Below are 22,053 nucleotides of genomic sequence, written 5' to 3'. Positions count from 1 at the left end.
AGACACAAAGTAATTGTTTAGTCTCTCCGTCATTTCCTCATTCTCCACCACAAACTCTCCTGTCTCCGCCTGCAATGGACACACATTCGTCCTTGCTAATCATTTCCTTTTCACATACCTAAAGAAGCTTTTACAGTCTGCCTTGATGTTTCTAGCTAGCTTACATTCATAATCTCTTTTCCCTTTATCAGTTTCTTGTTCCTATTTTGTTCGACTCTAAATTGCTCCTAATTGTTGGGCTTACCACTTTTTCTGGTGACCTTTGATCTTTTGCAATCCTAAATTTTGTTAGCCATGGTTGATTCACCTTGCCTTCAAATCTAAATTTCATGTTTAAGAACCACACTTTAAAAGTACTAAACCCACATTAAAATATCTTATGGATTGATTTCCTGCTACTTTAAGTAGTTCCTAATCAACATTTGAGCCAGAGCATCTACAGATACAGAGGATGCTGTTTTTAAGCAACACTTTTGGCTGAAGTTCAACTGTGCACCTGGAGACTCTAAACCATAGGAATGACCATCAAAGCATGCGAATGCCAAGCCTGCCTAAAACAAGCGGAATCAAGCCTGGTATGTCTCTGGAGGGATGTATAAATTAAGATACAGGCAGAATTTGGTTATGCTATGTTTGGACAGAATATGCTGCAGATTACAGTAGTTCTCCAGTCATTAGTCTACAAATGTTTTGACACCTGGTGAATGTTGCAGCAGACTATTTCATGGGATACAGTGCAGTGATTACTGAGTCTGAGAAGTTATCAGCAAGTTTTGAGTGAGCTAACCTGAAGCTTAAAAGGTGAAGAGAACACATGATGAAATGAGAGGTCATTTCATTCAAACGTTTGAAATTCTTAGGGGCTTGACAGGGTAGGTTCTGAGAGGCTGTTTCTCCTGCTGTCGAGTCTAGAACCAGGACCTTGAAGGATGTAAAGAAAAATTGTCCGCCTAGCCAAGTCAAAGTGACTTAAGTAAGGTATTAAAGGAAGGCTACATTCAGGATGGGATCAATATCCTCTTACATTTCAGCACATAATCTCACAAACCAAATGAAAAATGGCTTATTAAAAGACAGGTAAATAAGTATACTGCAGCACTTTAAACTTTAGTTATTCATTTTTAAAAGCAATTATTCTACCATGATGAGTATTCTCAGGGAAAGCATTGCACTGAGGTCACATTTTTCAAAAATACAATTAAATTACCTACATATAACTTCTATAAACAAAGCAGGAATGTCTTTAAATTGCTCATAGTATAGAACCTATGGATTGCTTAGCAGGTAAATCTAAACACTTCAACAGTTTCTCTAATATATTAGTCAAAGTCATAGAACATCAACCAATAACTACATTATATAGGATGAAGAATCTAAACATTTACAGCCATATTGATTTTAGTTTTTTTTTAATATAAATGATAACTAGAACCTTCTAATTGTAAATAAAACCAGAACTTTTACAAGTTAAAAAGGTTCTGTTAACATGACTTTTACCCCTTCCCCTAAGCCATTCTTCTGCTTTACATCTGACCCTATTAATTTAAATTTGCTGAGTGAATAATATTGTTCTCCACTACAGCCAAGAAAATAACTTTCACCCAAAAAAACATTTATAAATGTGGGATTGTGCAGGAAATTCCAAAACAACTTAGCAAGAGAAATCACATGAATACTTGCATTATTTTAAAAAGAAATCAGTTATCCCATGATAAAAACTAAGCCTATGAATTTCTCCAGATTTTTGAAGCACTGGTTCTAGAATTTCAACAGACTTTTACTGACAAGACTTTCCCACATTTGCACAGGCTACCACTCAGTTCAAAGGGGAGCATGTTACATATTTAATTGGGAAAAGTAAAACAAGGATTCATTATTTCTACACAGACTTGAACACTAATATTTTGTTTAATATGCAGTGTCAGTGGACATTCGCAAGTAAAGAGTCAACAGATGCCAAGACATCTGTGCAGCAGAGCCAAGACTTAAAATCATCCTGATTAAAGTCTTTAAATAATTGGAGCATCTTAAGATTGAGTCTTAGTGCATCTACAACCTCGTAAAATGCCTATGTATGATATTAATGCAGTTACAAGACTACAAAGTCCAACAGCGAGAATTCTGCTATTTGAGCATTAGATCTGGAATCATTGTCAATGAAATTGTAGCTATTCTAAAGGCTCTCAATTCTTGTGTTTGATATTGAAAAGGTTACTTTCCCAGCAAACATATCCAGCAAACCTGGTTTCATTAGTAGCCCTACACTCTTACAAAGACATGCTGCACAACAAATTCAATTTACATCATTGTATTGCATGCCTGTAAATAGATAGGATATAAAGGCACAGCAAAACGGCTTCATAAATATGCCATCCCATTCTGCAGCTCAATTCATAGTCTGAAGGCGTTACCTTAAACTTTATAAAATTTATATTTTTTAAGCAGCAAAGTCAAAATTTGTCAAGCACTGCAACACACCTGACAGTCCACATCTAACTAAGTCTTGGAATACAAACTTTTCACCCTGTTGTATTTTATATTATTGAGGTTACCAGAAAATGCGATGCTTGACAATGATCGCACATATTGGCTCCATGATTGAGCTTCCTTCACATATAAAACAGGGCAACATTTCTACACCACTAAACCATATAAATCAAATTTCATCCAGCGAGTAACATAAGAAATAGGAGAGAAGATCATTCGAGCCTTTTTTGCCATTCAGGAAGATCATGGCTGATCATCAACATACCTTTCCACACTATCCCCATATTCCTAGATTTTTTTTAGTGTACAAAAATCTATCGATCTTAGTGTTGTGCCTTCTCAACAACTGAGCATCCACAGCTCTCTGGGGTAGAGAGTTTCAAAGAGTCACAATCCTTTGAACAAGGAAATTTTGCATCTGTCCTAAATGGCCGACCCCTTATCCTTTGACTAAGAGTCCTGGTTCTAGACTCTACAGCAGGAGAAACAGCCTCTCAGAACCTACCCTGTCAAGCCCCTAAGAATTTCAAACGTTTGAATGAAATGACCTCTCATTTCATCATGTGTTCTCTTCACCTTTTAAGCTTCAGGTTAGCTCACTCAAAACTTGCTGATAACTTCTCAGACTCAGTAATCACTGCACTGTATCCCATGAAATAGTCTGCTGCAACATTCACCACCAAAATGGTTGTAGTTGCTAACAGCTGAGAACATTTTATTTGCCACCTCAGGGTATTCTTTTTCTAATACTATTTCCAGTTATGTCCTACTCACCAGGTCTGGAACCAAGTCAGATCAGGATTGATAAGCGATGATGCAATGGAATTATCCATATTAATTTAAAGTAAATGGCACCTCTGAAGATTAGGTGGTTATTTGGACCAATGACTTTACTTAAAATAATCCTACAGTTAAAGTCTCAATACAAAAATCAGCAAACATGCCTTTGCACAGTGTTGCATTTTTAAGGCAGAGAAAAGATTACAAAGTAATTTCTAAATACAATATTGTTTCAAGTCAAAAATTGTTCCAGCAAAATGTATAAAACTTGCATCCAAAATAAAAAGGCTACATGCAATGTTTCTTATAAACTCTGACATAAAATTTATTTTGAAATGAATTTTGGGCCACAATAATTTTAATCAAATATTCACTAAAAAAGTCATACTTCTGTCATCAGCTGTACAATACATACAGTATCATAAAACTGGCCACTCGGATCCACTAAAAACACAAGTGGCGACAGCATTTCACAAAAATTTTACATACATATATACAAAGTCAGCATTCAAAATTTCATTTATATACAGTACACAACTGCAGCATATTATAAACACACATCCAGTTTGGTGCTCATCTTAAAACTAACCTCTGACATTGCTCTGTTGGAGCAATAATAGCTGGGCAGAGTAATCAGAACACTAAATGCCCTTTATAATAGAAATTCACACATTTTAGCGGGACTGTGCGGATATGCTATCAACAAAAATTGCTACAAGTGTCAGGTTGGGTGATACTGCATTACTGATATTAACCTAATTTGAAAAGTCACCAGACTTCAGTGCTGCAGTCATATATTCAACTTTGTGGAATACAGAAATTGAGAAGGTGTATCATACAGATTTCACTTGAAACATGCCACAATGTTTACAAAATCATTTAAAAAGTTTTCAGTTTCATCCAAAAACTAGAAATTAACAATGGCGGCTTCAAGATTAAACATGAAGTTCATCATGGCGCTATACCTTGGATCGAGAGAACAGACCATTTCCAGATGCCTTAGACACAATTTTCTGGCTACACATATAGCTAGATATGTGAAAAGGAATGCACTTTGGTACATACCAAATACCTGGGTTTTTCTTTTATTAAAAAAATCCTTTTGAGGTAAATGTAAATAATATTGTGGCTGCTCTCATGCATTAGATTAACCATATTTCCTTGGAAGCTGTTTGACATTATTGAAGACAAAATTGAAATAACTAGCTAGGCCACCTTTAACCCTCAAGAATGCACTAAGTATATAAGCCTATTTCCGCTGCAAAATTAAACCAGAAACTTCTCCTTAATATATACTTAGAAGCATATTTAAGGAGTTCACAAATATTTGTACTATGGTATCTAAACTGTATTTGTTGGGGGGGGGGGGGGGGGGGGGGGTTGTGTGGAGAGGTGGGTTAGAAGGTACCTGTAAAGAACTTTTTGCATGATATTAGGGCAGCTTAAGGAATTTGCATATAGCACCTACACTGGCCAGAATCCAGAAGTGAATAATCTATACAGGTTAAAATAAATAATTAACACAAGCAGAACTAACTGCAGTAATTTATCTTTACAATTGTGCACATTGTTATGCATTTGAATGTACTGCAGCCAAATAGGATTAAAATACTTTAATCTATCAATTTAAAAAAAAAGCAGATACTTTGGGGACCTATATTCTGCTGAAATGCTTCATTATCCAAAATACTAGAAAGGGAGATAGATATCATTATAATTAGGTAGAGGTTCTGAAAGAAGTAAACAGACAGCAGATAGGTATCTTCCTTCATATCATTTAGGATTGTTGTATAATTCAGTAGATTAAATTTTCCCTTTAAATGCAACAGACCCTTTCAGCTTCATTCATCCAGTTATGGTATATCAATGAATTTCAATTTGGGAATGTGGACGGCAACAAATTCTGTTTGGAATATTAGTGTATAATTTATCAATTTGCTTCATGTTACTTTGAGCTACTGGTATACACACAAAACATGAAATAACTCCTCATATTAAAATATGTGGAAACAAGCACATTGATTACCATTTTTGAAAAGTATTCTGTGATGTCCACAACATCTTTTCTTTCTGATAGCCAAATTTTATAACTGGTCGAAATCAAAAGTAGCAATTTTGAAAGAACTTTGTGCCCCCTCCGCACCCCTACCCGCTCCCCGCCCCCCTCTGAAATGTTATTTTCTTTTTCACCAATTTCCTCCCATTCTCTCAAAGGAATTGACTTCTTGTCCACAGTATGGTTCCATGACCACCAGATGCTGTTTGGAACCTTGCCCAAGTAGTCAAGCTTCACTGATAAACTCGGACCTTGGGTGTCATCATACTACTCGACCACAGGCTCATTCACAATTGAGCACGTACATCTTGCAGTGGTCACTAGATAACAAATTAGCAGAGAGAACCCTGACTATTTACCCCCTCTCTTCTCTGTAATTCAGGGCAGAGGTCAATTGCAGCATCCCTACTGTTGCTCCCAAATACTTTTTCCCCCCTTCAGATTTTAATTAACTAAAATATCCTTCATGTAAATTAAATAAAACAAAATGCTGCAAAAGGATAGCTTGAAAAAAAAGATCATGATCATTTAAAACCCTCTATAAACTTGTAGTTGTACTTCTATTTTGGTTACAGCTTTTCTTAAGCTGCTAAAGAAGTGAACCTAGAGCTTAGATCTTCCTTTAGTGTTATGTTATACATTTTAGGGCTGAATAAATGTTTTTTAATAAAATTCAAAGTGTGCATTCATTCTCTTTCCAGACCATCTCAACAATGGAGCCGATACAGCCATGTAAACTGCTACATCACTAGTGTGCCAGTATCAAAGGATTAATTAATTGCATGTAAACCGTACAACATGGCACTGGTAACAAAAGGCACACTGTTAACACTAAAGGTCACAATTTGCCTGCTGTGAGAAAACAAATTTTCATAGGCCTATAAAAATCTTACTTTGTACTGTTGATATTTTTGCTGTAGTGATGTACTCTAATGGTCCTGAACAACAATGTGCAGAACTGAGTCATTGAACTTCTGTTCTTATTGTAACCTGAGACTGCATGACACTGAATAATCAAGTCAGAACATGCACCATAGGTATCTTCAGACAAGCCACCTACGAGACTGAATTGGTTTCTAAAATTAGCTACTTGTAAAATAACCATTTGAGCCATTGCTATACAGTACTGATCAATCCACACTACATGGAGCCAAAGCTTACTACTCCATTAGATAAACAAATGGGCTCTAATAACTAGCAATGGTTAAATTACAAAATGTGCAATAGAAGTAAAGCTTTGATTGGAGATGTTTCTCAACAAGTGAACATACACAAAATGCTCAGAATAGCTTTCAGGCCGATTCAAGTACAAAAATATCTTTCTGCTAACATTTTATAAACCCAATACATAGCAATAATCTCTGTAGTGGTATTACAGTGACACTGTACAGATACATAACAATTAAAAATGTATTACAAAGCATAAAAGTACTACAAAAGGATATTCTATTTGAAATATTGCACTAAAGACAATGCAACATACATTTTAAATACACAAAATCAGATTTCATTTCTGCAACAGTAGAATAATTGGTTTTAACCCAATCTGAGTGCTGTAAAGATTCAATTTCGTATCACTAATTTTAATTTTTCTTTCTAAAAAGATAACATTTTCACTAATAGTAAAATTGCCAAAAACATTTCAAGATTTGGATTCTTCAATTTAATTGTGTGGAGCGCGCACAGGACTTAAATTCCAAATGTGCATTTTTTCTTTTGAAGATACTTGGCAAGAATTGCAAGTTGTTTTATACCAGCCTCACTGGGGACCATGCTTTGAATTTTAGTCTTTCAAGTAAAAATTAAATTTAGCTTAAATTAATAATGCATTTATGACCAATCCAAGTTCCTTCAGATGATGTGGTCTACTCATTTAGTTCTAACATATTCCAGCTTTTATATGAAAAAAAGCCTTCATTTCTCCTTCACCCATCTCTTTATTCTTTGATTGCTCACCAACACTTCCCCATGAACAAACTCCTATGGCATACAATTGACTTATATTCCTCACATTTTCAATAGCAAGTGCCTGAATATGATTATTTTTTTAACCAGCAGAGAAACTGAGGCAGGCAACAATGAAATCTTTCAACTTTCCAAAATGATCTGACAATTCAACCAATTTTAAAACCTGTTTTTTTTTTTTAAAGAGGTTTGCCAAACAATATTATATCCAAATTAAAATAATTTGTTAAGAGATGTGCTTTTCCATTTGTCAGCCCAGTTTGAAAATCTGAAGAACAGATACAATTGCAGCACAAGGAAGGACATTTACAATAGGAATAATGAGGCAGTAAAAACTAGATTCCATGGCACTTCAAATTACAGTTTTTGTCAGATTTGCAAAAGTCTTTCTTTAAAAGTAAATGCAAGATCTACATTGTTACAGACTAGTAAAAGCCACTACCCACGAAAACAAAAATTCTAAAATGCCCAATAGTGGCTAATCATCATCTGCCATTGTTTTGTCATTTAAAAAATGACTAGTGACATCTTTTTGACAACTTTAAATGTTATAATGACATACACTATTCATATGCCAACAGAATGCACTATTCATATGCCAAGAGAATCAATAGTAAAACATTTCACACACATTATATGAAAAACCAACTTCCAATAATGCATGGTCCCCAGCAACCACTAAAAGAAAACTGTTCCTAGTTCTCAAGAACAGAATGGTGTTTAAAATTCCAATGTTGAATAATTACAAAGTTCTAAAAACTACAAAATTTCAACTGAATAAGGCTCAGTGATGCGGCAATAACTTCTCCTCGCATTCCTGGCACGGATTTATTCAAACTCAGCTAACCAACTTGGGCAACACTGTTCGCTGTTGAATATTCCCATTGGCATCAGTCATTTGTGCCAAATTAGTTCTTAGTTTTGATGATGAGCCTGAAGTTGGAGGCAATTTAGAAATTGATGTAATAGCACCACTGCTCTCTGTTGCTCTCTTTGATGAACCTTTCTCTCCAGTTGGAGGCTTTGGTAAGCGTCTTCGTAGCCAGGGATGTCGCAATGCCTGGCTGGGTGTCATACGCAACGTAGAATCCCATTCTAAACACTGTTTCAGAAAGTCAAGAAAGAGAGGATCATCACATCCCTTCAATGCTGTGACCCAGTCCTTACTCCCTGGTGGGCCACGAAGCTTTCCTCTTCGTGACCGTCCTCCATTAAGAACTATTGAGCCATCTGGCAAAGTAGTAACGGTACAATAACGGGGATAACCTTTGGAGCTCACAAAATTTTTGGCTCGTTTGGACTGATCTAAAAACTTTTGTGGCGCAATACCCAGCAACTCAATCATACAAGCAAGCTGGTCTGCTTCGTCTTCTCCAGGCAACAGAGGGTAGCCTGTCAATAGTTCAGCCAGAATGCAACCCAAACTCCACATGTCTATGGGCATCCCATAGCGAGCGCCAAGGATCACTTCAGGTGCACGGTAAAATCGTGACTGTATGTATGTGTATACACGTTGGTGTTCATAACAACTAGAGCCAAAATCTATCACTTTAATCCCACTTCGTCCCTGCTGTTTAAGCAGAATATTCTCAGGTTTAAGGTCACAATGAATAATTCTATTCTTGTGTAAAGAGTCCAAGCACAGCAATATTGAGTGAGCAAACTTGCGAACCAATGGCAGACTGAACCCTTGAAACTTATTCTTTTTGATCAGCTCATAAAGATTCATGCTCAATAATTCAAATGTCATGCAAATATGGTTGCGGAATGTGAAGTTTTCCAGCATATGAATGACATTCATGGTATTATCTTTGTCTTGTTTTTTCAGATGCTCCAGAATCCGTATCTCTTCTGCAGCTTGCCGGTGGAATCGTTTCTCATTCCTCACCATTTTCAGTGCTATATGCTGATGTTGTTTGTGATCGTAGGCTTTCACAACCTGCCCAAAGCTCCCTTTTCCAATTACTTTCAAAACTTCATATCTGTAAGTGATGTGATCGTGAGGTACATGAATATAGGAGCCCTGGTCATCATCATAACCACCATTATTTGAGCCACCAACTACACCTTGCCGTTTCTTTGCATTTGGACCAACAAAGTAGATTTCAGGATAGTTGAATATTTCATGGTGTTCAAATGCAGAAAGTTTATGCATATACTGCTTCATGGCTTGCTCTGGTGTCATGACTGTGGATTTTGGTTTTGAAGAACAATCTGTTGACTTTACCGATGCAGAGCTTCCTTGCCACCTATGAGAGCTCTCCAACTGCTTGTCCTGAACCACTGGTAATGACGTTTTACCAATTGCAGTAAGTCCATTCGGTTGTGTGGTCAAAATTGTCCTTTTGTTGCTGTTGTCTTCAAAAAGCTGTTGAACCTGGATCTGTCCATGGGTGCCGATATGTAAGTGGTCATTCATTGTGTGCTTAGAACCTCCAACCTAAAAGAACCACAGGAGATTTGGTTGGGGAAAAAAAGGAAAACATATTAAATTGCCAATATATATATACACAAAATAGAAACTATAAACAGAAAACTCAAAAGTATGTTTTTTGTTTTATCCACACTTGCCTAATTGGATGCATTCTTCTCAGTACACTAGTCCTTTCATTGCAACCTTTAAGATACACTCCCTCCCTTTCCTTCCCCTTCTCTTCAGGCCATTTTCCCATTGTATGCAAGATAGACAACCTCCTCTGTAATCAATCACTGGAAGCTATACAACAACAGCCCATTCTATCCTGGTTCCATTTCTTCCTTGATGCCCAGCAGAGATTTCCCCCAAAAGGAACAGTCCCAAACCCATGTTGTCTAATTTAAAGTACACCAAAATGCCTGACCAGCAAACATGAACATGACAATTTTCCTGGGACTTATTGGACTCAATATGAAAATGGACAATTTGGTCATGCAAATTTTAAAACAGTCAAATTAACTGATCCTCGATTACATAAACTGTCATTTAAATGTTTCAGGCAATTTTTTCCGACCAGAACTCGAGACCAGATTTAATTTACTGCATAAAATAATTGCAAAGGGAAAGCTTTAATAAGCAACAAGTTACTAATTTGTTACATTCTTTCCCTTCATATCCCCTCATGCCAAGCTCACCAAGGACTCCTATCCACTGAAACATCTTCAGTTTTGACATCACCACACTACAGCAGGTGAAGTGGAATGCAACCACCACTATGCAAACTGAATTCCAATCCCATTCAATGCCTAAATATTTTTGATCTACAATGTAATCAATAACTTGGATGAAGTAGACAATGTAGAACCTGTGAGAGGCCCAATTACAATAATATTAGACAACAACTTGCATTTATATAGCACCTTAACGTGGTAAAACCAACCCAAGGTGCTTCGCAGGAGCATTACCAAACAAAGTTTGACAACAAGCCACATAAGGAGCTTTTAGGACAGATGACCAGAAGCTTGGTCAAACAGGTAGACTTTAAAGAGCATCTTAAAGAATGGGAGACTGACAGGTTTAAGAAGGGAATTCCAGAGCCTAGGGCCAGGCAACTGAAGGCAATAGGGGAAGCAATTAAAATCAGGCATTTGCAAGAGGCCAGAAATGGAGGAGTACTGTGATCTTAGAGTTGTAGGCTGGAGAAGCGTAAAGATAGGGAGGGGCGAGGTCATGGAGGGATTTCAAAACATGACAAACAGAGCTTGAAAATCAAGGCATTGCCAGACCAGAAGCCATGTAGACTGGTGAGCACAGGGGTGATGGGTGAACAGGACTTGGTGCTAGTTAGGATATGGACAGCAGAATTTTGGATGCATTTCAAGTTTATGAAGGAAGGAAAATGCGAAGCCAGCCAGAACAGCATTCAAATTGTCAAGTCTAGAGGTAATAAAGGCACATATTGAGCATTTCAGCAGATGAGCTGAGGTAGAGACAGAGGTGGGTGATGTTCCTGAGGTGGATGTAGGCAGTATTGGAGATGGCATAGATATGTGGTCGTGAGCTCATCTCAGGGTCAAATAAGATCAAGGTTATGAATGGCCTGGTTCAGCCTCAGGCCGTTGCTAGGGAGGTGGATGGAGTCAGTGGCTAGAGAACAGACTTTGTGGTGCGTACAGAAGTCAATGGCTTTGGTCTTCCCAATATTTAGTTGGAGGAATTCTGCTCACCCAGGGCTCAATGCCAGACAAACAGTGGGACAAATCAGGAACAGTGGAGGGATTGAGAGGTGGTGGTGGTGAAGAGGTGGGTGTCTCCAGAGTACACATGGAACCTAACATTGTGTTTCGGATATTGCCGCTAAGGGCAGCATGTAGATGAGAAATAGGAGGGGCCTAAGGATAGGTCCTTGGAGAACTTGATGTAATGGCACAAGAGCAGGAAGATAAGCCATTGCAAGCAATTCTCTGGCCATGACTGCATTGATAAGAATGGAACCAAGTGCGACAGTCCCACCTAGTTGTTGACAGAGGAGTGGCGTTAAAGGAGGATGTTGTAGTCAGGTGCGTCAAAGACTGCAGACAGGTTGAGAAGGCCAAGGAGGGAAAGTTTACCACTGTCACAGTCACATAGCATGTAATGTGACTTTGATAAGGGCTGTTTCAGTGCTGTGGCAGGAGTGGAAACCTGATTTGGGGCAGGGCGGGGCTGGGGGTGGTTCAAATATGGAGTCATGGGAAAGATGTGGCCAGATTTGGGAGGCGACATCACACTCAAGTTCTTTAGAGAGAAAAGGGAGGTTGGAAATGGGGTGGTAGTTTGCAAGGACAGAGGGGTCTTTGGAGAAGGAGTCTAGTAATGGCAGATTTGAACGGGTGGAAGACAATACCAAAGGAGATGGAACCATTAACAATATTATCTAACATGGGGGCCAGCAGGTGGGTCTCATGGGCACGAGGAGTTCAAGAGAGGGCAAGATGGGAGATAGGAGAGAAATTAAAGAAAGATGCGAGTTTAAGGCTAAGGCTGGAAGCTTACAGGAAGGGTTTTGATGGTCATCAACCTGAAATGTTAACTCTGTTTCTCTCTCTAAAGTTGCAGCCAGACCTGCTGAGTATTCCCAGCATTTTCTGTTTTGATTTCAGATTTCCAGCATCTACAGTATTTTTCTTTTGTAACTTTACAAGAAGATTGGCTTGGTGGGCTGGAGAGGAGTGGGAGGGAAGCAGAAATTGCTGAATAGATGGCCTCAATCTTAATGACAATGAGGTCCAATTCCTCCTTGCGTTTGTTGTTGGAGGAGAGAGTGGAGGCAGGAGGGGAGGGGTGTTTAAGAACATAGTTTTTGGTGGAGAAGGGAAGCCAAGATATCTTTGCATTCCAGGATGATCCTGGAATAGAAAGCAGTCTTGGGATTTATGTGGTCCAGCTAGATCTGCTGATGAACGCTACATCAGTTGTCCACGTAGAACGTTAACTCCCTTGAACTTCAGTCGGCAGACATAAGGGTTGTAACAGGGGGCACAAACAGGACAAGAGTTATTGTTTTAGTGGGGTCAAGGTCAAAGGTGAAGCTGAGGATATGATGAGCTAATAGGTAGCTGCAGAAATGACACGGTGATTAGAGGGCCACATTCTAGAAAGTTAGGAATTTGCAAGTGTAATTGACTTGGGAGAGTGTTTTTTCCAGGGTGGAGACAGAAGGAAGTGGGCTTGGGAGGGGGATGTGTGTGGAGAGGGATACAAGTAAGTGAACAGAGATGGCCTTATCTATAATCAACACAATGGGAGTAGAGAGCTCACATGACATGGCAAGATCGAGAGGGTAGCCGTGAATATGGGTAGGGAGTTTATTTCAAGGAAGAGATTAAGAGAGGATAGGAGGGCAGTGAACTCCAAGGAGAGGGCATGATGAGTTTTAGACCTAAAAGAGAAGAACAGGGTACTTACTAAATTTTGAAAAGCTAGTAACAGTGGAGACCCAAAGAGACTTTGGGGGCTCAGGAACACAGATTAAAATGTCCTGAACAGGTACAGAAAATAAATCAAAGGCTAATGGAACGCTGACTTTTATACTTTTATAGGACTAGAATACAAGGGGGTAGAAGTCGTGCTTCAGCTATACAAAGCCCTGGTTTAGACCACACCTGTAGTACTGAGAGCAGTTCTGGGCACCACACCTTAGAAAGGATATATTGGCCTTGGAGGGAGTGCAGCATAGATTTATCAGAATGATACCTGGACTCCAAGGGTTAAATTACAAGGAGCGATTACACAAAGTAGGGTTATATTCCCTGGAATTTAGAAGTTTGAGGGCTGATTTAATCAAAGCTTTCAAGATATTTAGCGGAATAGAGAGAGTGGATAGAGAGAAATGATTTCCACTGCTTAGGGAGTCTAGGATGAGAGGGCATTGTACAAAATTTAGAGCCAGACCTTTCAGTAGTGAAAATAGGAAATACTTCCATATGCAAAGGATGGTAGAAGTTTGGAACTCTCTTCCGCAAATGGAAATTATTAGATCAATTGTTAATTTTAAAACTGAGATTGATAGATTTTTATCTGCCAATGTTATCAAGGGATATGGCACAAGGGCAGGCGTATGGAGTCTGGTCACAACTCATCCATGATTTCATTGTACTGGCCCGAGGTGCTAAATGGCCAAACCTATTCCTAAATTCCAATGAGATGGAGGTTGAAATCATCGAGGATGAGAAGTCGCTTGGTGCAGAGGCAGAAGGAGTAAAGCAGTGGAAATTGGCATTGCACTTGGTTTTGCAGTAGAAAAGGAGGATTTTAATGGAGAGGCATGACGGGTGGAACAAGACAAGATGCTAAAAGGAGGAAAAGGTGCCAGAAACATGGGGATACAGACCATATTGTGATTTGGTGAGAAACAGCCACATTGCCACTGAAACTTCTGGATGGGGCATTTGTTGGAAGGTAGAGTTCGAAGGAGGAGGCTTCATTAAGGGGAAAAGGTGTCATCACTCTTCAGCCAAGTTTCCATCATGGCCATGTTGTTGATGCAGTCATCCACAATAAACTCATGGATGGCAAGGGCCTTGTTCACAAGTGAACAGAGGGGGAAAATGAATGGCAAACTATCCCCTTTGTGGAACAGTACATCAGTATTGTTTTAATATTTTATCAAATTTAGACTAATTGTGGTATTATTCGGCATGAACAGCCTAACACACTGTAAATGAACAACATTTTGATGAAGCTGCAGGACCATGAAGCAGTTTAGTAGTAGATTAAATTGTTAGAATGGAACTATTTACAACAAACATGCCTTGAAAAAGATTCTATATTAGTTACTTGTACTAGCCTGACCCTTCAGACAAGTTAGCTGATTTAATATGTGCAGCCAGTATGTTTGTTTGCAAATTCAGAGCAACACTTTGCACGCAGAGGTATACTCTACATTTTTGAATGCAGTGGAGCACTCATGTACATAGGGGACCTGGCCAAAAGACATAAGATGGCATCATTCACTCTGGCCAAGTATACCACCACCAACCGATAATATCTGAAAAAAACTAATGTTATTTAAATCTAACGTATGAATTTTAAGCTAAAAGGAAGCTTTTAAGGACTACAACAAATCCACATTTTCACTGCTATCCAGTGAATGAAACTCTGCAGCAATTGTACTTGTATTGAAAAGATTTTCTAAAACACTTTCCCTTAAAATAGCACAAGTCAACACCAAGTGACGATGCAACTTTATTTTACAAAATAATTTCCCAGTAATATTACTGTATGTAAATCTGCACAATAGTTTACTCCAGAGGAAAGAATATTTAATATTTTCCACAAAATGATGTTACACAACATGCAGGTAATGTTCTAATACAGGTGATTTTGTTCAAAAGGACAGAAAGTTACATTAATGCACTGGAAGCAAGGACTGGCCAATCTCAATTTGACTCAAATGTACATTAATTGGCAGAAAACATGAGCAAACTGCTTATGATGATTACTGTTCTAGAGTGACTACAGAAAAACAGTTTAATACAGAATAACCATACCAATAACAAAAAAGTTCCACAATATTAGGGAACAAGAGGGTGGTCAGGAGCAATGTGGGCTCCTTGAAAAATAAGTGATATTGTCATTGAAAATAGGGAAATAGCTGACATGTTGAACAACTACTTTGTGTCAGTAGAGAGAGGATAGCATGCCGGACATCCCAAGAAAAATACGACTGAATAGGGGACAGGGACTCACCAAAATTAACATAAGCAAAATAAAAGTAATGAAGAAAATAATGGCACTAAAGAGTGACAAATCCACAGGACCAGATGGTTTCCATCCCTGGGTTTTAAAAGGAAGTAGGTGAGAACATTGCTGATGCCCTAACTATAATCTTTCAAAGTTCCCTCAAGTTGAGAACTTTTTTTAGACTGAAAAATTCCATATGTCATTCAGCTATTGAACAAAAGCTGAGGGGGGGGGGCGGGGGGGGGGGAAGCTAGGGAATTATAGAACAGTTAGCCTAACATTTATTGTTGGGAAATTACTGGAGTCCATAATTAAGTAGATGGTGACTGAACATCTTGAAAATTTCCAGCTGATCAGAATGTTAGCATGGATTTAGAAAGGGTAGATCATGCTTGATGAACCTGATTGAATTTTTTGAAGAGGTGACTAAAGTAGATGAGGAAATGTCTATGGATGTTAATTATAGGAGCTTCTAGAAGGCATTTGATAAAGTCCCTTGTAAGAGACTGTTAGTTAAAGCTGACAGAAAATCATTGACCTGGTTAGAAAGCTGACTAAGTGGCAGGAGACAGAGTACGGATAACGGGCAGGTACTCTAATTAGCAGGATGTGACTAGTGGTGTCCTGTAAAGATCTACTTTGTGTCGTCAATTATTCACCGTAATTATTAACAACTTAGATAATGGGATAGAAAGATATATATCCAAGTTTGCTGATGACACAAAAATAAGTAGCACTGTAAGAAGTGTAGAAATAAGTATGAAATTACAACGACATAATTGATAGATTAAGTGAATGGGCAAAACTGTGGCAAATGGATTTCAACGTAGGCAAATGTGAAATCATCCACTTTGGACTGAAAAAGGATAGGACAGAGTACTTTTTAAAATGGTGAAAAGCTAGAAACAGTGGGAGGTCCAAAGAGTCTTGGAGATCCAGACACATAGGTCACTAAAATGTCATAACCAGGTAAAGAAAATCATAAAGGCTAATAGAATGCGTTGTATCCACGGGACTAGAATATAAGGGGGTAGAAGTCATGCTACAGCTATATAAAGCCCTGGCTGGCCCCACATGGAGTATTGTGAACAGTTCTGGGCACCACACCTTAAGGGTACATTGGCCTTGAATGACTGCAGCAGAGATTTGTCAGAATAATTCCGGGACTCCAAGGGTTAAATTATGAGAAGCAATTACACAAACTAGTGTTATAATCCTGGGAATCTAAGAGGTTAAGGTGTGATTTAATTGAAGTTTTCAAGATATTAATGGGAACTTATACAGTAGATAGCGAAAAACTATTTGTGCTGATTTTGGAGTCTGGGACTAGAAGGCATAATCTAAAATTTAGAGCCAGACCTTTCAGAAGTGAAAGTAGGAAACACTTCTACATGCAAAGGGTGGCAGAAGTTTGGGTAAGTGCAGTTAGGTCGCAGTTCAGCCATGATCTCACTGAATGGCAGAACAGACTGGAGGGGCTAAATGGCCTACTCCTGTTCCTGTGTGTGTATGTGCAAGCCTATCATAATCCACATCAGTTAAAGTCAGAGTGTGAATTTTAATTACTGCAACTGTGCCTAAAATGAAGTACTGTGTATGCCTTTCCAGAGATAGAGCAGCAGATTAAATACCATACTCTAGAAAACAGGAATATATAGCCTTGCTCTTTTATTTGTAGCAATATAATCTATTTTGACACATTCTTAGCTTAAACTGTGCGGCAGACATATATCAGAGAAATGCTGACTTTTCATTTTCGTTGCTAAGGAAAAGTGGACCACTTGGAACTTGTGCTAAACCTAGACACTGAGGTCTCAGCATTTGATTCTTGACATTTAAAAACATTTTATAAAATCGACACTCTTTAAACTGTTATTAGAAACAGCTACAAAGCTCATTTGTGAAAGTCCATTTACTGCCTGCAAACAGAACAGAGGCACGAAAGATTTTATTTTATGTCTAAAAACATCTTAGGAGGGCTCCTAAAAAAACTGATTTGCAATACAACTGCTTAAACATTTAGATCAGGCACCTTAAAGTGTCAGCAAACAAGAGCACACTATCCAAACTGGTAAACACATACATGTATGTGCAGTCTGTAACAGTGTTCATGCAATGGAAAGCCACTGTAAAACAATGCAACTTCTTACAAGAGAAAGTTGTTTTTACCCATGCAGCCAAGATAGTGTAGTCATGAGACACCCAATTCTTTTTTATTTATATATTAGGATAATCACGATGCTATCATGTTACTGATGTTAGCAGTAGCTATATTTTCACTAGCATTATGAAAGTTCACATTTTATTTAGGATAAATACCGAATGCCACTATTGATAGGATCTCACACTAGTAATACAGCTTTTCATCCTCATGCATGAAACCATCCCAGCAACATGTTAATGACGGGAATCTGTTTATTCTAGGGTGTACGGTTCCTAGTAAAATATTCAAAACTACCGTACCTCAGGACAGCCATTAAAAAAAACTGATTGTGGCATGCTTATTTATCTTGGTTATACTAAACTAAAAATGAAGCATCTCCTCTTGGATTTTAATCACATGCTTGCACAGTCTGTTACATGGCATGCATAATGATTCTGGTTGCTCTTTCAGGCTCAGAAATGAGGTTAACTTTCTCCAACCCATACTTACCACATTTTTGTTCATACTGTTGACATCAACATTTTACCCATTTGACTGCTAATTATAGTTACTTTCTTCCTCGGACTCAAGCTCCGCCATTCTCCAACCTCAGCAGCAGAGAAATGGTACTCAACTTATAGGAGACTGGCCTTCCCTCCCTCAAAGCAGTCTCAACTGACCCCACTGCTTAATCATTAGCCTACACATTCTCACAACACTGCTTGTGATAATTATTTGCATCACTATGAATAAATATATATAAAAATATACCAATGTAACTTATTGTGGGCTATCAGTGCCTATGACATAAAAGGGACAGGAGCCAGAAGGAAAAGACAGAAGAAAGTCCAAATGTGTCTCATCACAAGCCTTTAATACCTTCAATGGATCAAGAAAACCAATATAGTTCACTCACAATTTACAGGAAAATCATAATGATATTTTTCTGAAATGTACCATTTAAAAAAAATTAAAATTGTGGGATAATAATGCTTTAAGTATGTGCTTCGATAACTTCTGTCTCTCCTTACGCACACCCCACCCGTTGGATCAAGTGCTACTTCTCATGTGAATCGTAAATCCTGGGGGACAATGAATTATTTATCACGCCTGCACAAAAAAAAAAACACTTTTGTAGTAACATTTCCCTCGGCACCAAGGCATCTACTTCACCCAATTCATTTCAAACCTCCAGTCCTAGAATTTTGGTTGCGTTATATTCGCAGAACTTGCTTTGTTTTCATTCGTTCAATTCCAAACAGTGTATACTTCACAAGCACCGAAGAGGAAGATGCAGTATCAGACTTCCTTCTCACGCAAGATGATACTATATTTCTTGTTAAATTGATTAAAGACTTACATTGCAATACAATCATTGAACAACATGTGTCTGCATCCTCCACTGGCTCTCCCCTCCCCAAGACAAAAAACCCAAAACGTTTGCATCGATTGCACAGAATTACTTAACGGATATGGAAGCATGTATAACATGTCCAATTCCTAAAACAGAAAACGTCCATAGGCTCACGAGAGAAATATTTACATTTCCTCGCAGCCAGTCATTGATATTGAAACAGATGAAAATGCTCTACAAAGCTGTACTTAAAGTCCAAGCAGGCTGCTCCCCACCCCCACCCAGCACGTCTGTGATCTGTCAGACGAGAGATTGAAGCCAAGGCCTCAATGAGTTGAGGATCACAATACATACACCCTATACAAACTGATCTGTATCAAAAAGATAACCCGGATCGATCGGAGACTTAACCTGCCGGGTTATAGTCTACTCACATATTACAATATTTTTGAGGGAGTAGGATGAGTAATTAGTTTATTATCTCCCCAAACTAAAACTTCGACTAAGCTGCTTAATGATGATGATGATGATTGCGGGTCAGTCTACGAATCTGGTAATTAAGATTTTTTTTTCTGCTGCATATATAGCTTTAAATATTTGATTTTTGGACCTTTAGTAACCATTAAATTGAGGGGCGAGAAATATAAAAACCTGCAGTTAGAAAATTAAGATTTCAATCCATGGAAAACCTCAACTGAAAACATAATCTTGGTTAACTAATAAGGAACATGCACATTTGTTGACGAGTTAAACCTCCCCAAAAGATCCAGTTTTAAAATCAAACTCGTGGAAAAACAAAGAGGGAAGTGAAATAGATTTACAATGTCCCTTCGCTGGCTTAAAAATGGTACGTCCAAATGTAAGAAAAAGTCTTTATGTCTTAAATCTTAATTGCTGTAACTGCTGTTGAGTCTGTACTTTTGACATGTTACACGCTGTGGTTTCCATGGTAGATTGTTTTTACTCGTTGTGCGGGTTCAGTTAATCCAGAAGCGGTTGCTCTGGTAATTTTCACAATATAATACAATCTCTTAGTGGGTTTGTGTCTCTCTCTTACCGTGTGACTCTTCAGTGGCGGTAATTCTAGGGGCGATGATGGGTCTGCCAGCCGGGATCCTGCTCCGCCTCTCTGGCTCTCCGAGCAATCGGTCCTGTAATCCTGCTGTAACACCGAGCTGTCAGCGGCTCTACCTGTCTCACACACACACATTCAAAATAAAGAGACCGCTCGGTATTAAAGTAAATAGAAACACCTAGCGTCCATATCAACGACATGAAAACCCTGACTCCACACACTCAAGGAAGAGAGCGACACCACAACCACCTTCCACCACACAATACCAAAAAAAAAACGCCATTTGTTCACTAAATATACACACAAACCTCACCTCAACAAACGTTCACAGGCGCGACTTCAATAGGCGTTACACCATCTCATTTTCCCTCAACAACCGCCCTAGCCTTGGGGGCAACTGCAAGTCCGCCCCCTCCTCCATATTATTATAAATTAATGACTTGTAAAAGCTACCAAAGTGAGGTGATAATTCTTCAACCCCCAGCCTCATTCCTGGAGGGCAAGCACACTTTCGATTAGTCGGAAGTTCCTCCCTACCTCCTCCCCCGCCCAGTGTAAAAGCACTAAGGTTAAATAAGCTCCATTCACCCCTTCCATCAACGCTGAAGATGCCAGGTACAGTGCACTGAACTGAAAATTAACTGGAGTGAAAATACACAGCGTGGGTTTGTTCAATCCAGCGGGGTGTTGGCCCTTTTCCCTTTGCTTCTCCTTACCCGTTGGATAGGCAGCAGTAGTGCACGGTTTCCTCGTTAACATGGCCGCTCAGACAGAGAGAGAGAAGAAAAAAAAAATCTCCAGCTGCTCCTTCTCTCAACTCCAAGCTGCAGGAGGAGAATCACCTACATCCGGAGAGACAGCAAACTGCTCCAAACTCCACCATTGCCGCCCCGCCAACATAATGCACAACTTTAGAAATAAAACTACTACATTCAACACAAAAAGTCCCCACACGCCGCTATCTGGGAGCGGCTTTGTGTTGAGCACTGGAATGGTGCGGTAGATGGTGGCTATGTAACGCTGATCGCTTGTGCGTTAAAAACTGGCCGTCCGGTTGCTAAGTGAAACTCCATACATACACATTAGAGAAAAAGAGATACTCGGAAACAGTCAGTTAAAACAGCCGACACCCTAAAACCAAAACAGCCCGAGCAACACACCAACGTCACTCAGATTGCCTCAGGGACTCGGGCACAGAAAAGCAACGGGTAACTGGTTCCTAAGGGAAGGAATGGGAGAGAGTTCTTGGCAAATTCGTCTGTAGCAGGAAAAAAAAGCAACCTTTTGTGTTTAAAAAGCAGTGGGAAACACCATTCATAAAGGACGAAATGGATTAGTAGTATCAGTGACAAGAGCTTTCATTAAAGCCACCCAGACGTAGGCAGAAAAGAAAATTTTAGGTTGACCCTGAGTTCATCAGTTTGGAACTAGAAAAAGTATCCTCACCTAATATGGGGATCCCAGTGCTGGTGAAATGAAAGGCGTCACCTTATATATTTGTTTCTGTACACAAGACCTGTTATTTTAAAATGCTGGAAAACACAAATATCTTGCAGTCCAAAGATAAGTTAGCTGTGTAATTTTTCAACCGTGCTTTTTAAAATGTTCAACCAAGATGTAAATACTATATTATACTATAATATACTATATACTATACATAATACTACATATTATGTCATATATATCATTAACAGGTACAAATTAACCAAATAAATATGAAGTTAATATTGTTAAAGTGGAGAGCCCTATTTAAAATTGTCAATATTTATGACAGTATTTTCAGATTTAAAAAAAATATAAAATCCATTATGAAATACTGCAGTGAAAGGACATCCAGTGGAACAATGTTCTGTTTCTTCTGTTTTTTAATATATTCTAAAACATAGTATAAATATGTAGAATTAAGTATACTTGACAGCATTTAAGTTATCAGTTTTATTTTCACTAAAATTAATTAACACAATTACATATTTTAGAATTATCTATTACACTCAAATTGGTACATTACTTCTGAAAGTCAGGAGCAACATTTGTCAATGCAAGATGACAGTCT

The 22,053-nt window shown here is 38.5% G+C and overlaps 1 protein-coding gene across 4 annotated transcripts; it reads right to left on the bottom strand.

Moving 5' to 3' along the window:
• Positions 1–5,439: 5,439 nt before the first annotated feature.
• dyrk2 (dual-specificity tyrosine-(Y)-phosphorylation regulated kinase 2) lies at positions 5,440–21,142 on the bottom strand. Of its 4 annotated transcripts, none has more exons than XM_068050488.1 (3): positions 20,717–21,142; positions 19,983–20,116; positions 5,440–9,728 (listed from the first exon to the last, which is right to left on the bottom strand). In XM_068050488.1, exons 1-3 carry the CDS (start codon positions 20,757–20,759, stop codon positions 8,127–8,129), a joined length of 1,779 nt encoding a protein of 592 aa, XP_067906589.1. In that variant the 5' UTR covers positions 20,760–21,142; the 3' UTR covers positions 5,440–8,126. The 4 variants fall into 4 exon arrangements, with proteins under 4 accessions (XP_067906589.1, XP_067906592.1, XP_067906591.1 ...); XM_068050491.1 differs by lacking the exon at positions 20,717–21,142 and adding an exon at positions 20,589–20,618; XM_068050490.1 differs by lacking the exon at positions 20,717–21,142 and adding an exon at positions 20,538–20,599.
• Between the last annotated feature and the right edge of the window lie 911 nt (positions 21,143–22,053).

The sequence above is a fragment of the Heterodontus francisci genome, chromosome 18 (assembly GCF_036365525.1).
Source record: "Heterodontus francisci isolate sHetFra1 chromosome 18, sHetFra1.hap1, whole genome shotgun sequence".
NCBI lineage: Eukaryota > Metazoa > Chordata > Chondrichthyes > Heterodontiformes > Heterodontidae > Heterodontus > Heterodontus francisci.
Note: the sequence above shows the minus strand (reverse complement) of the source record. Positions and strands in the feature narration are given on the sequence as shown.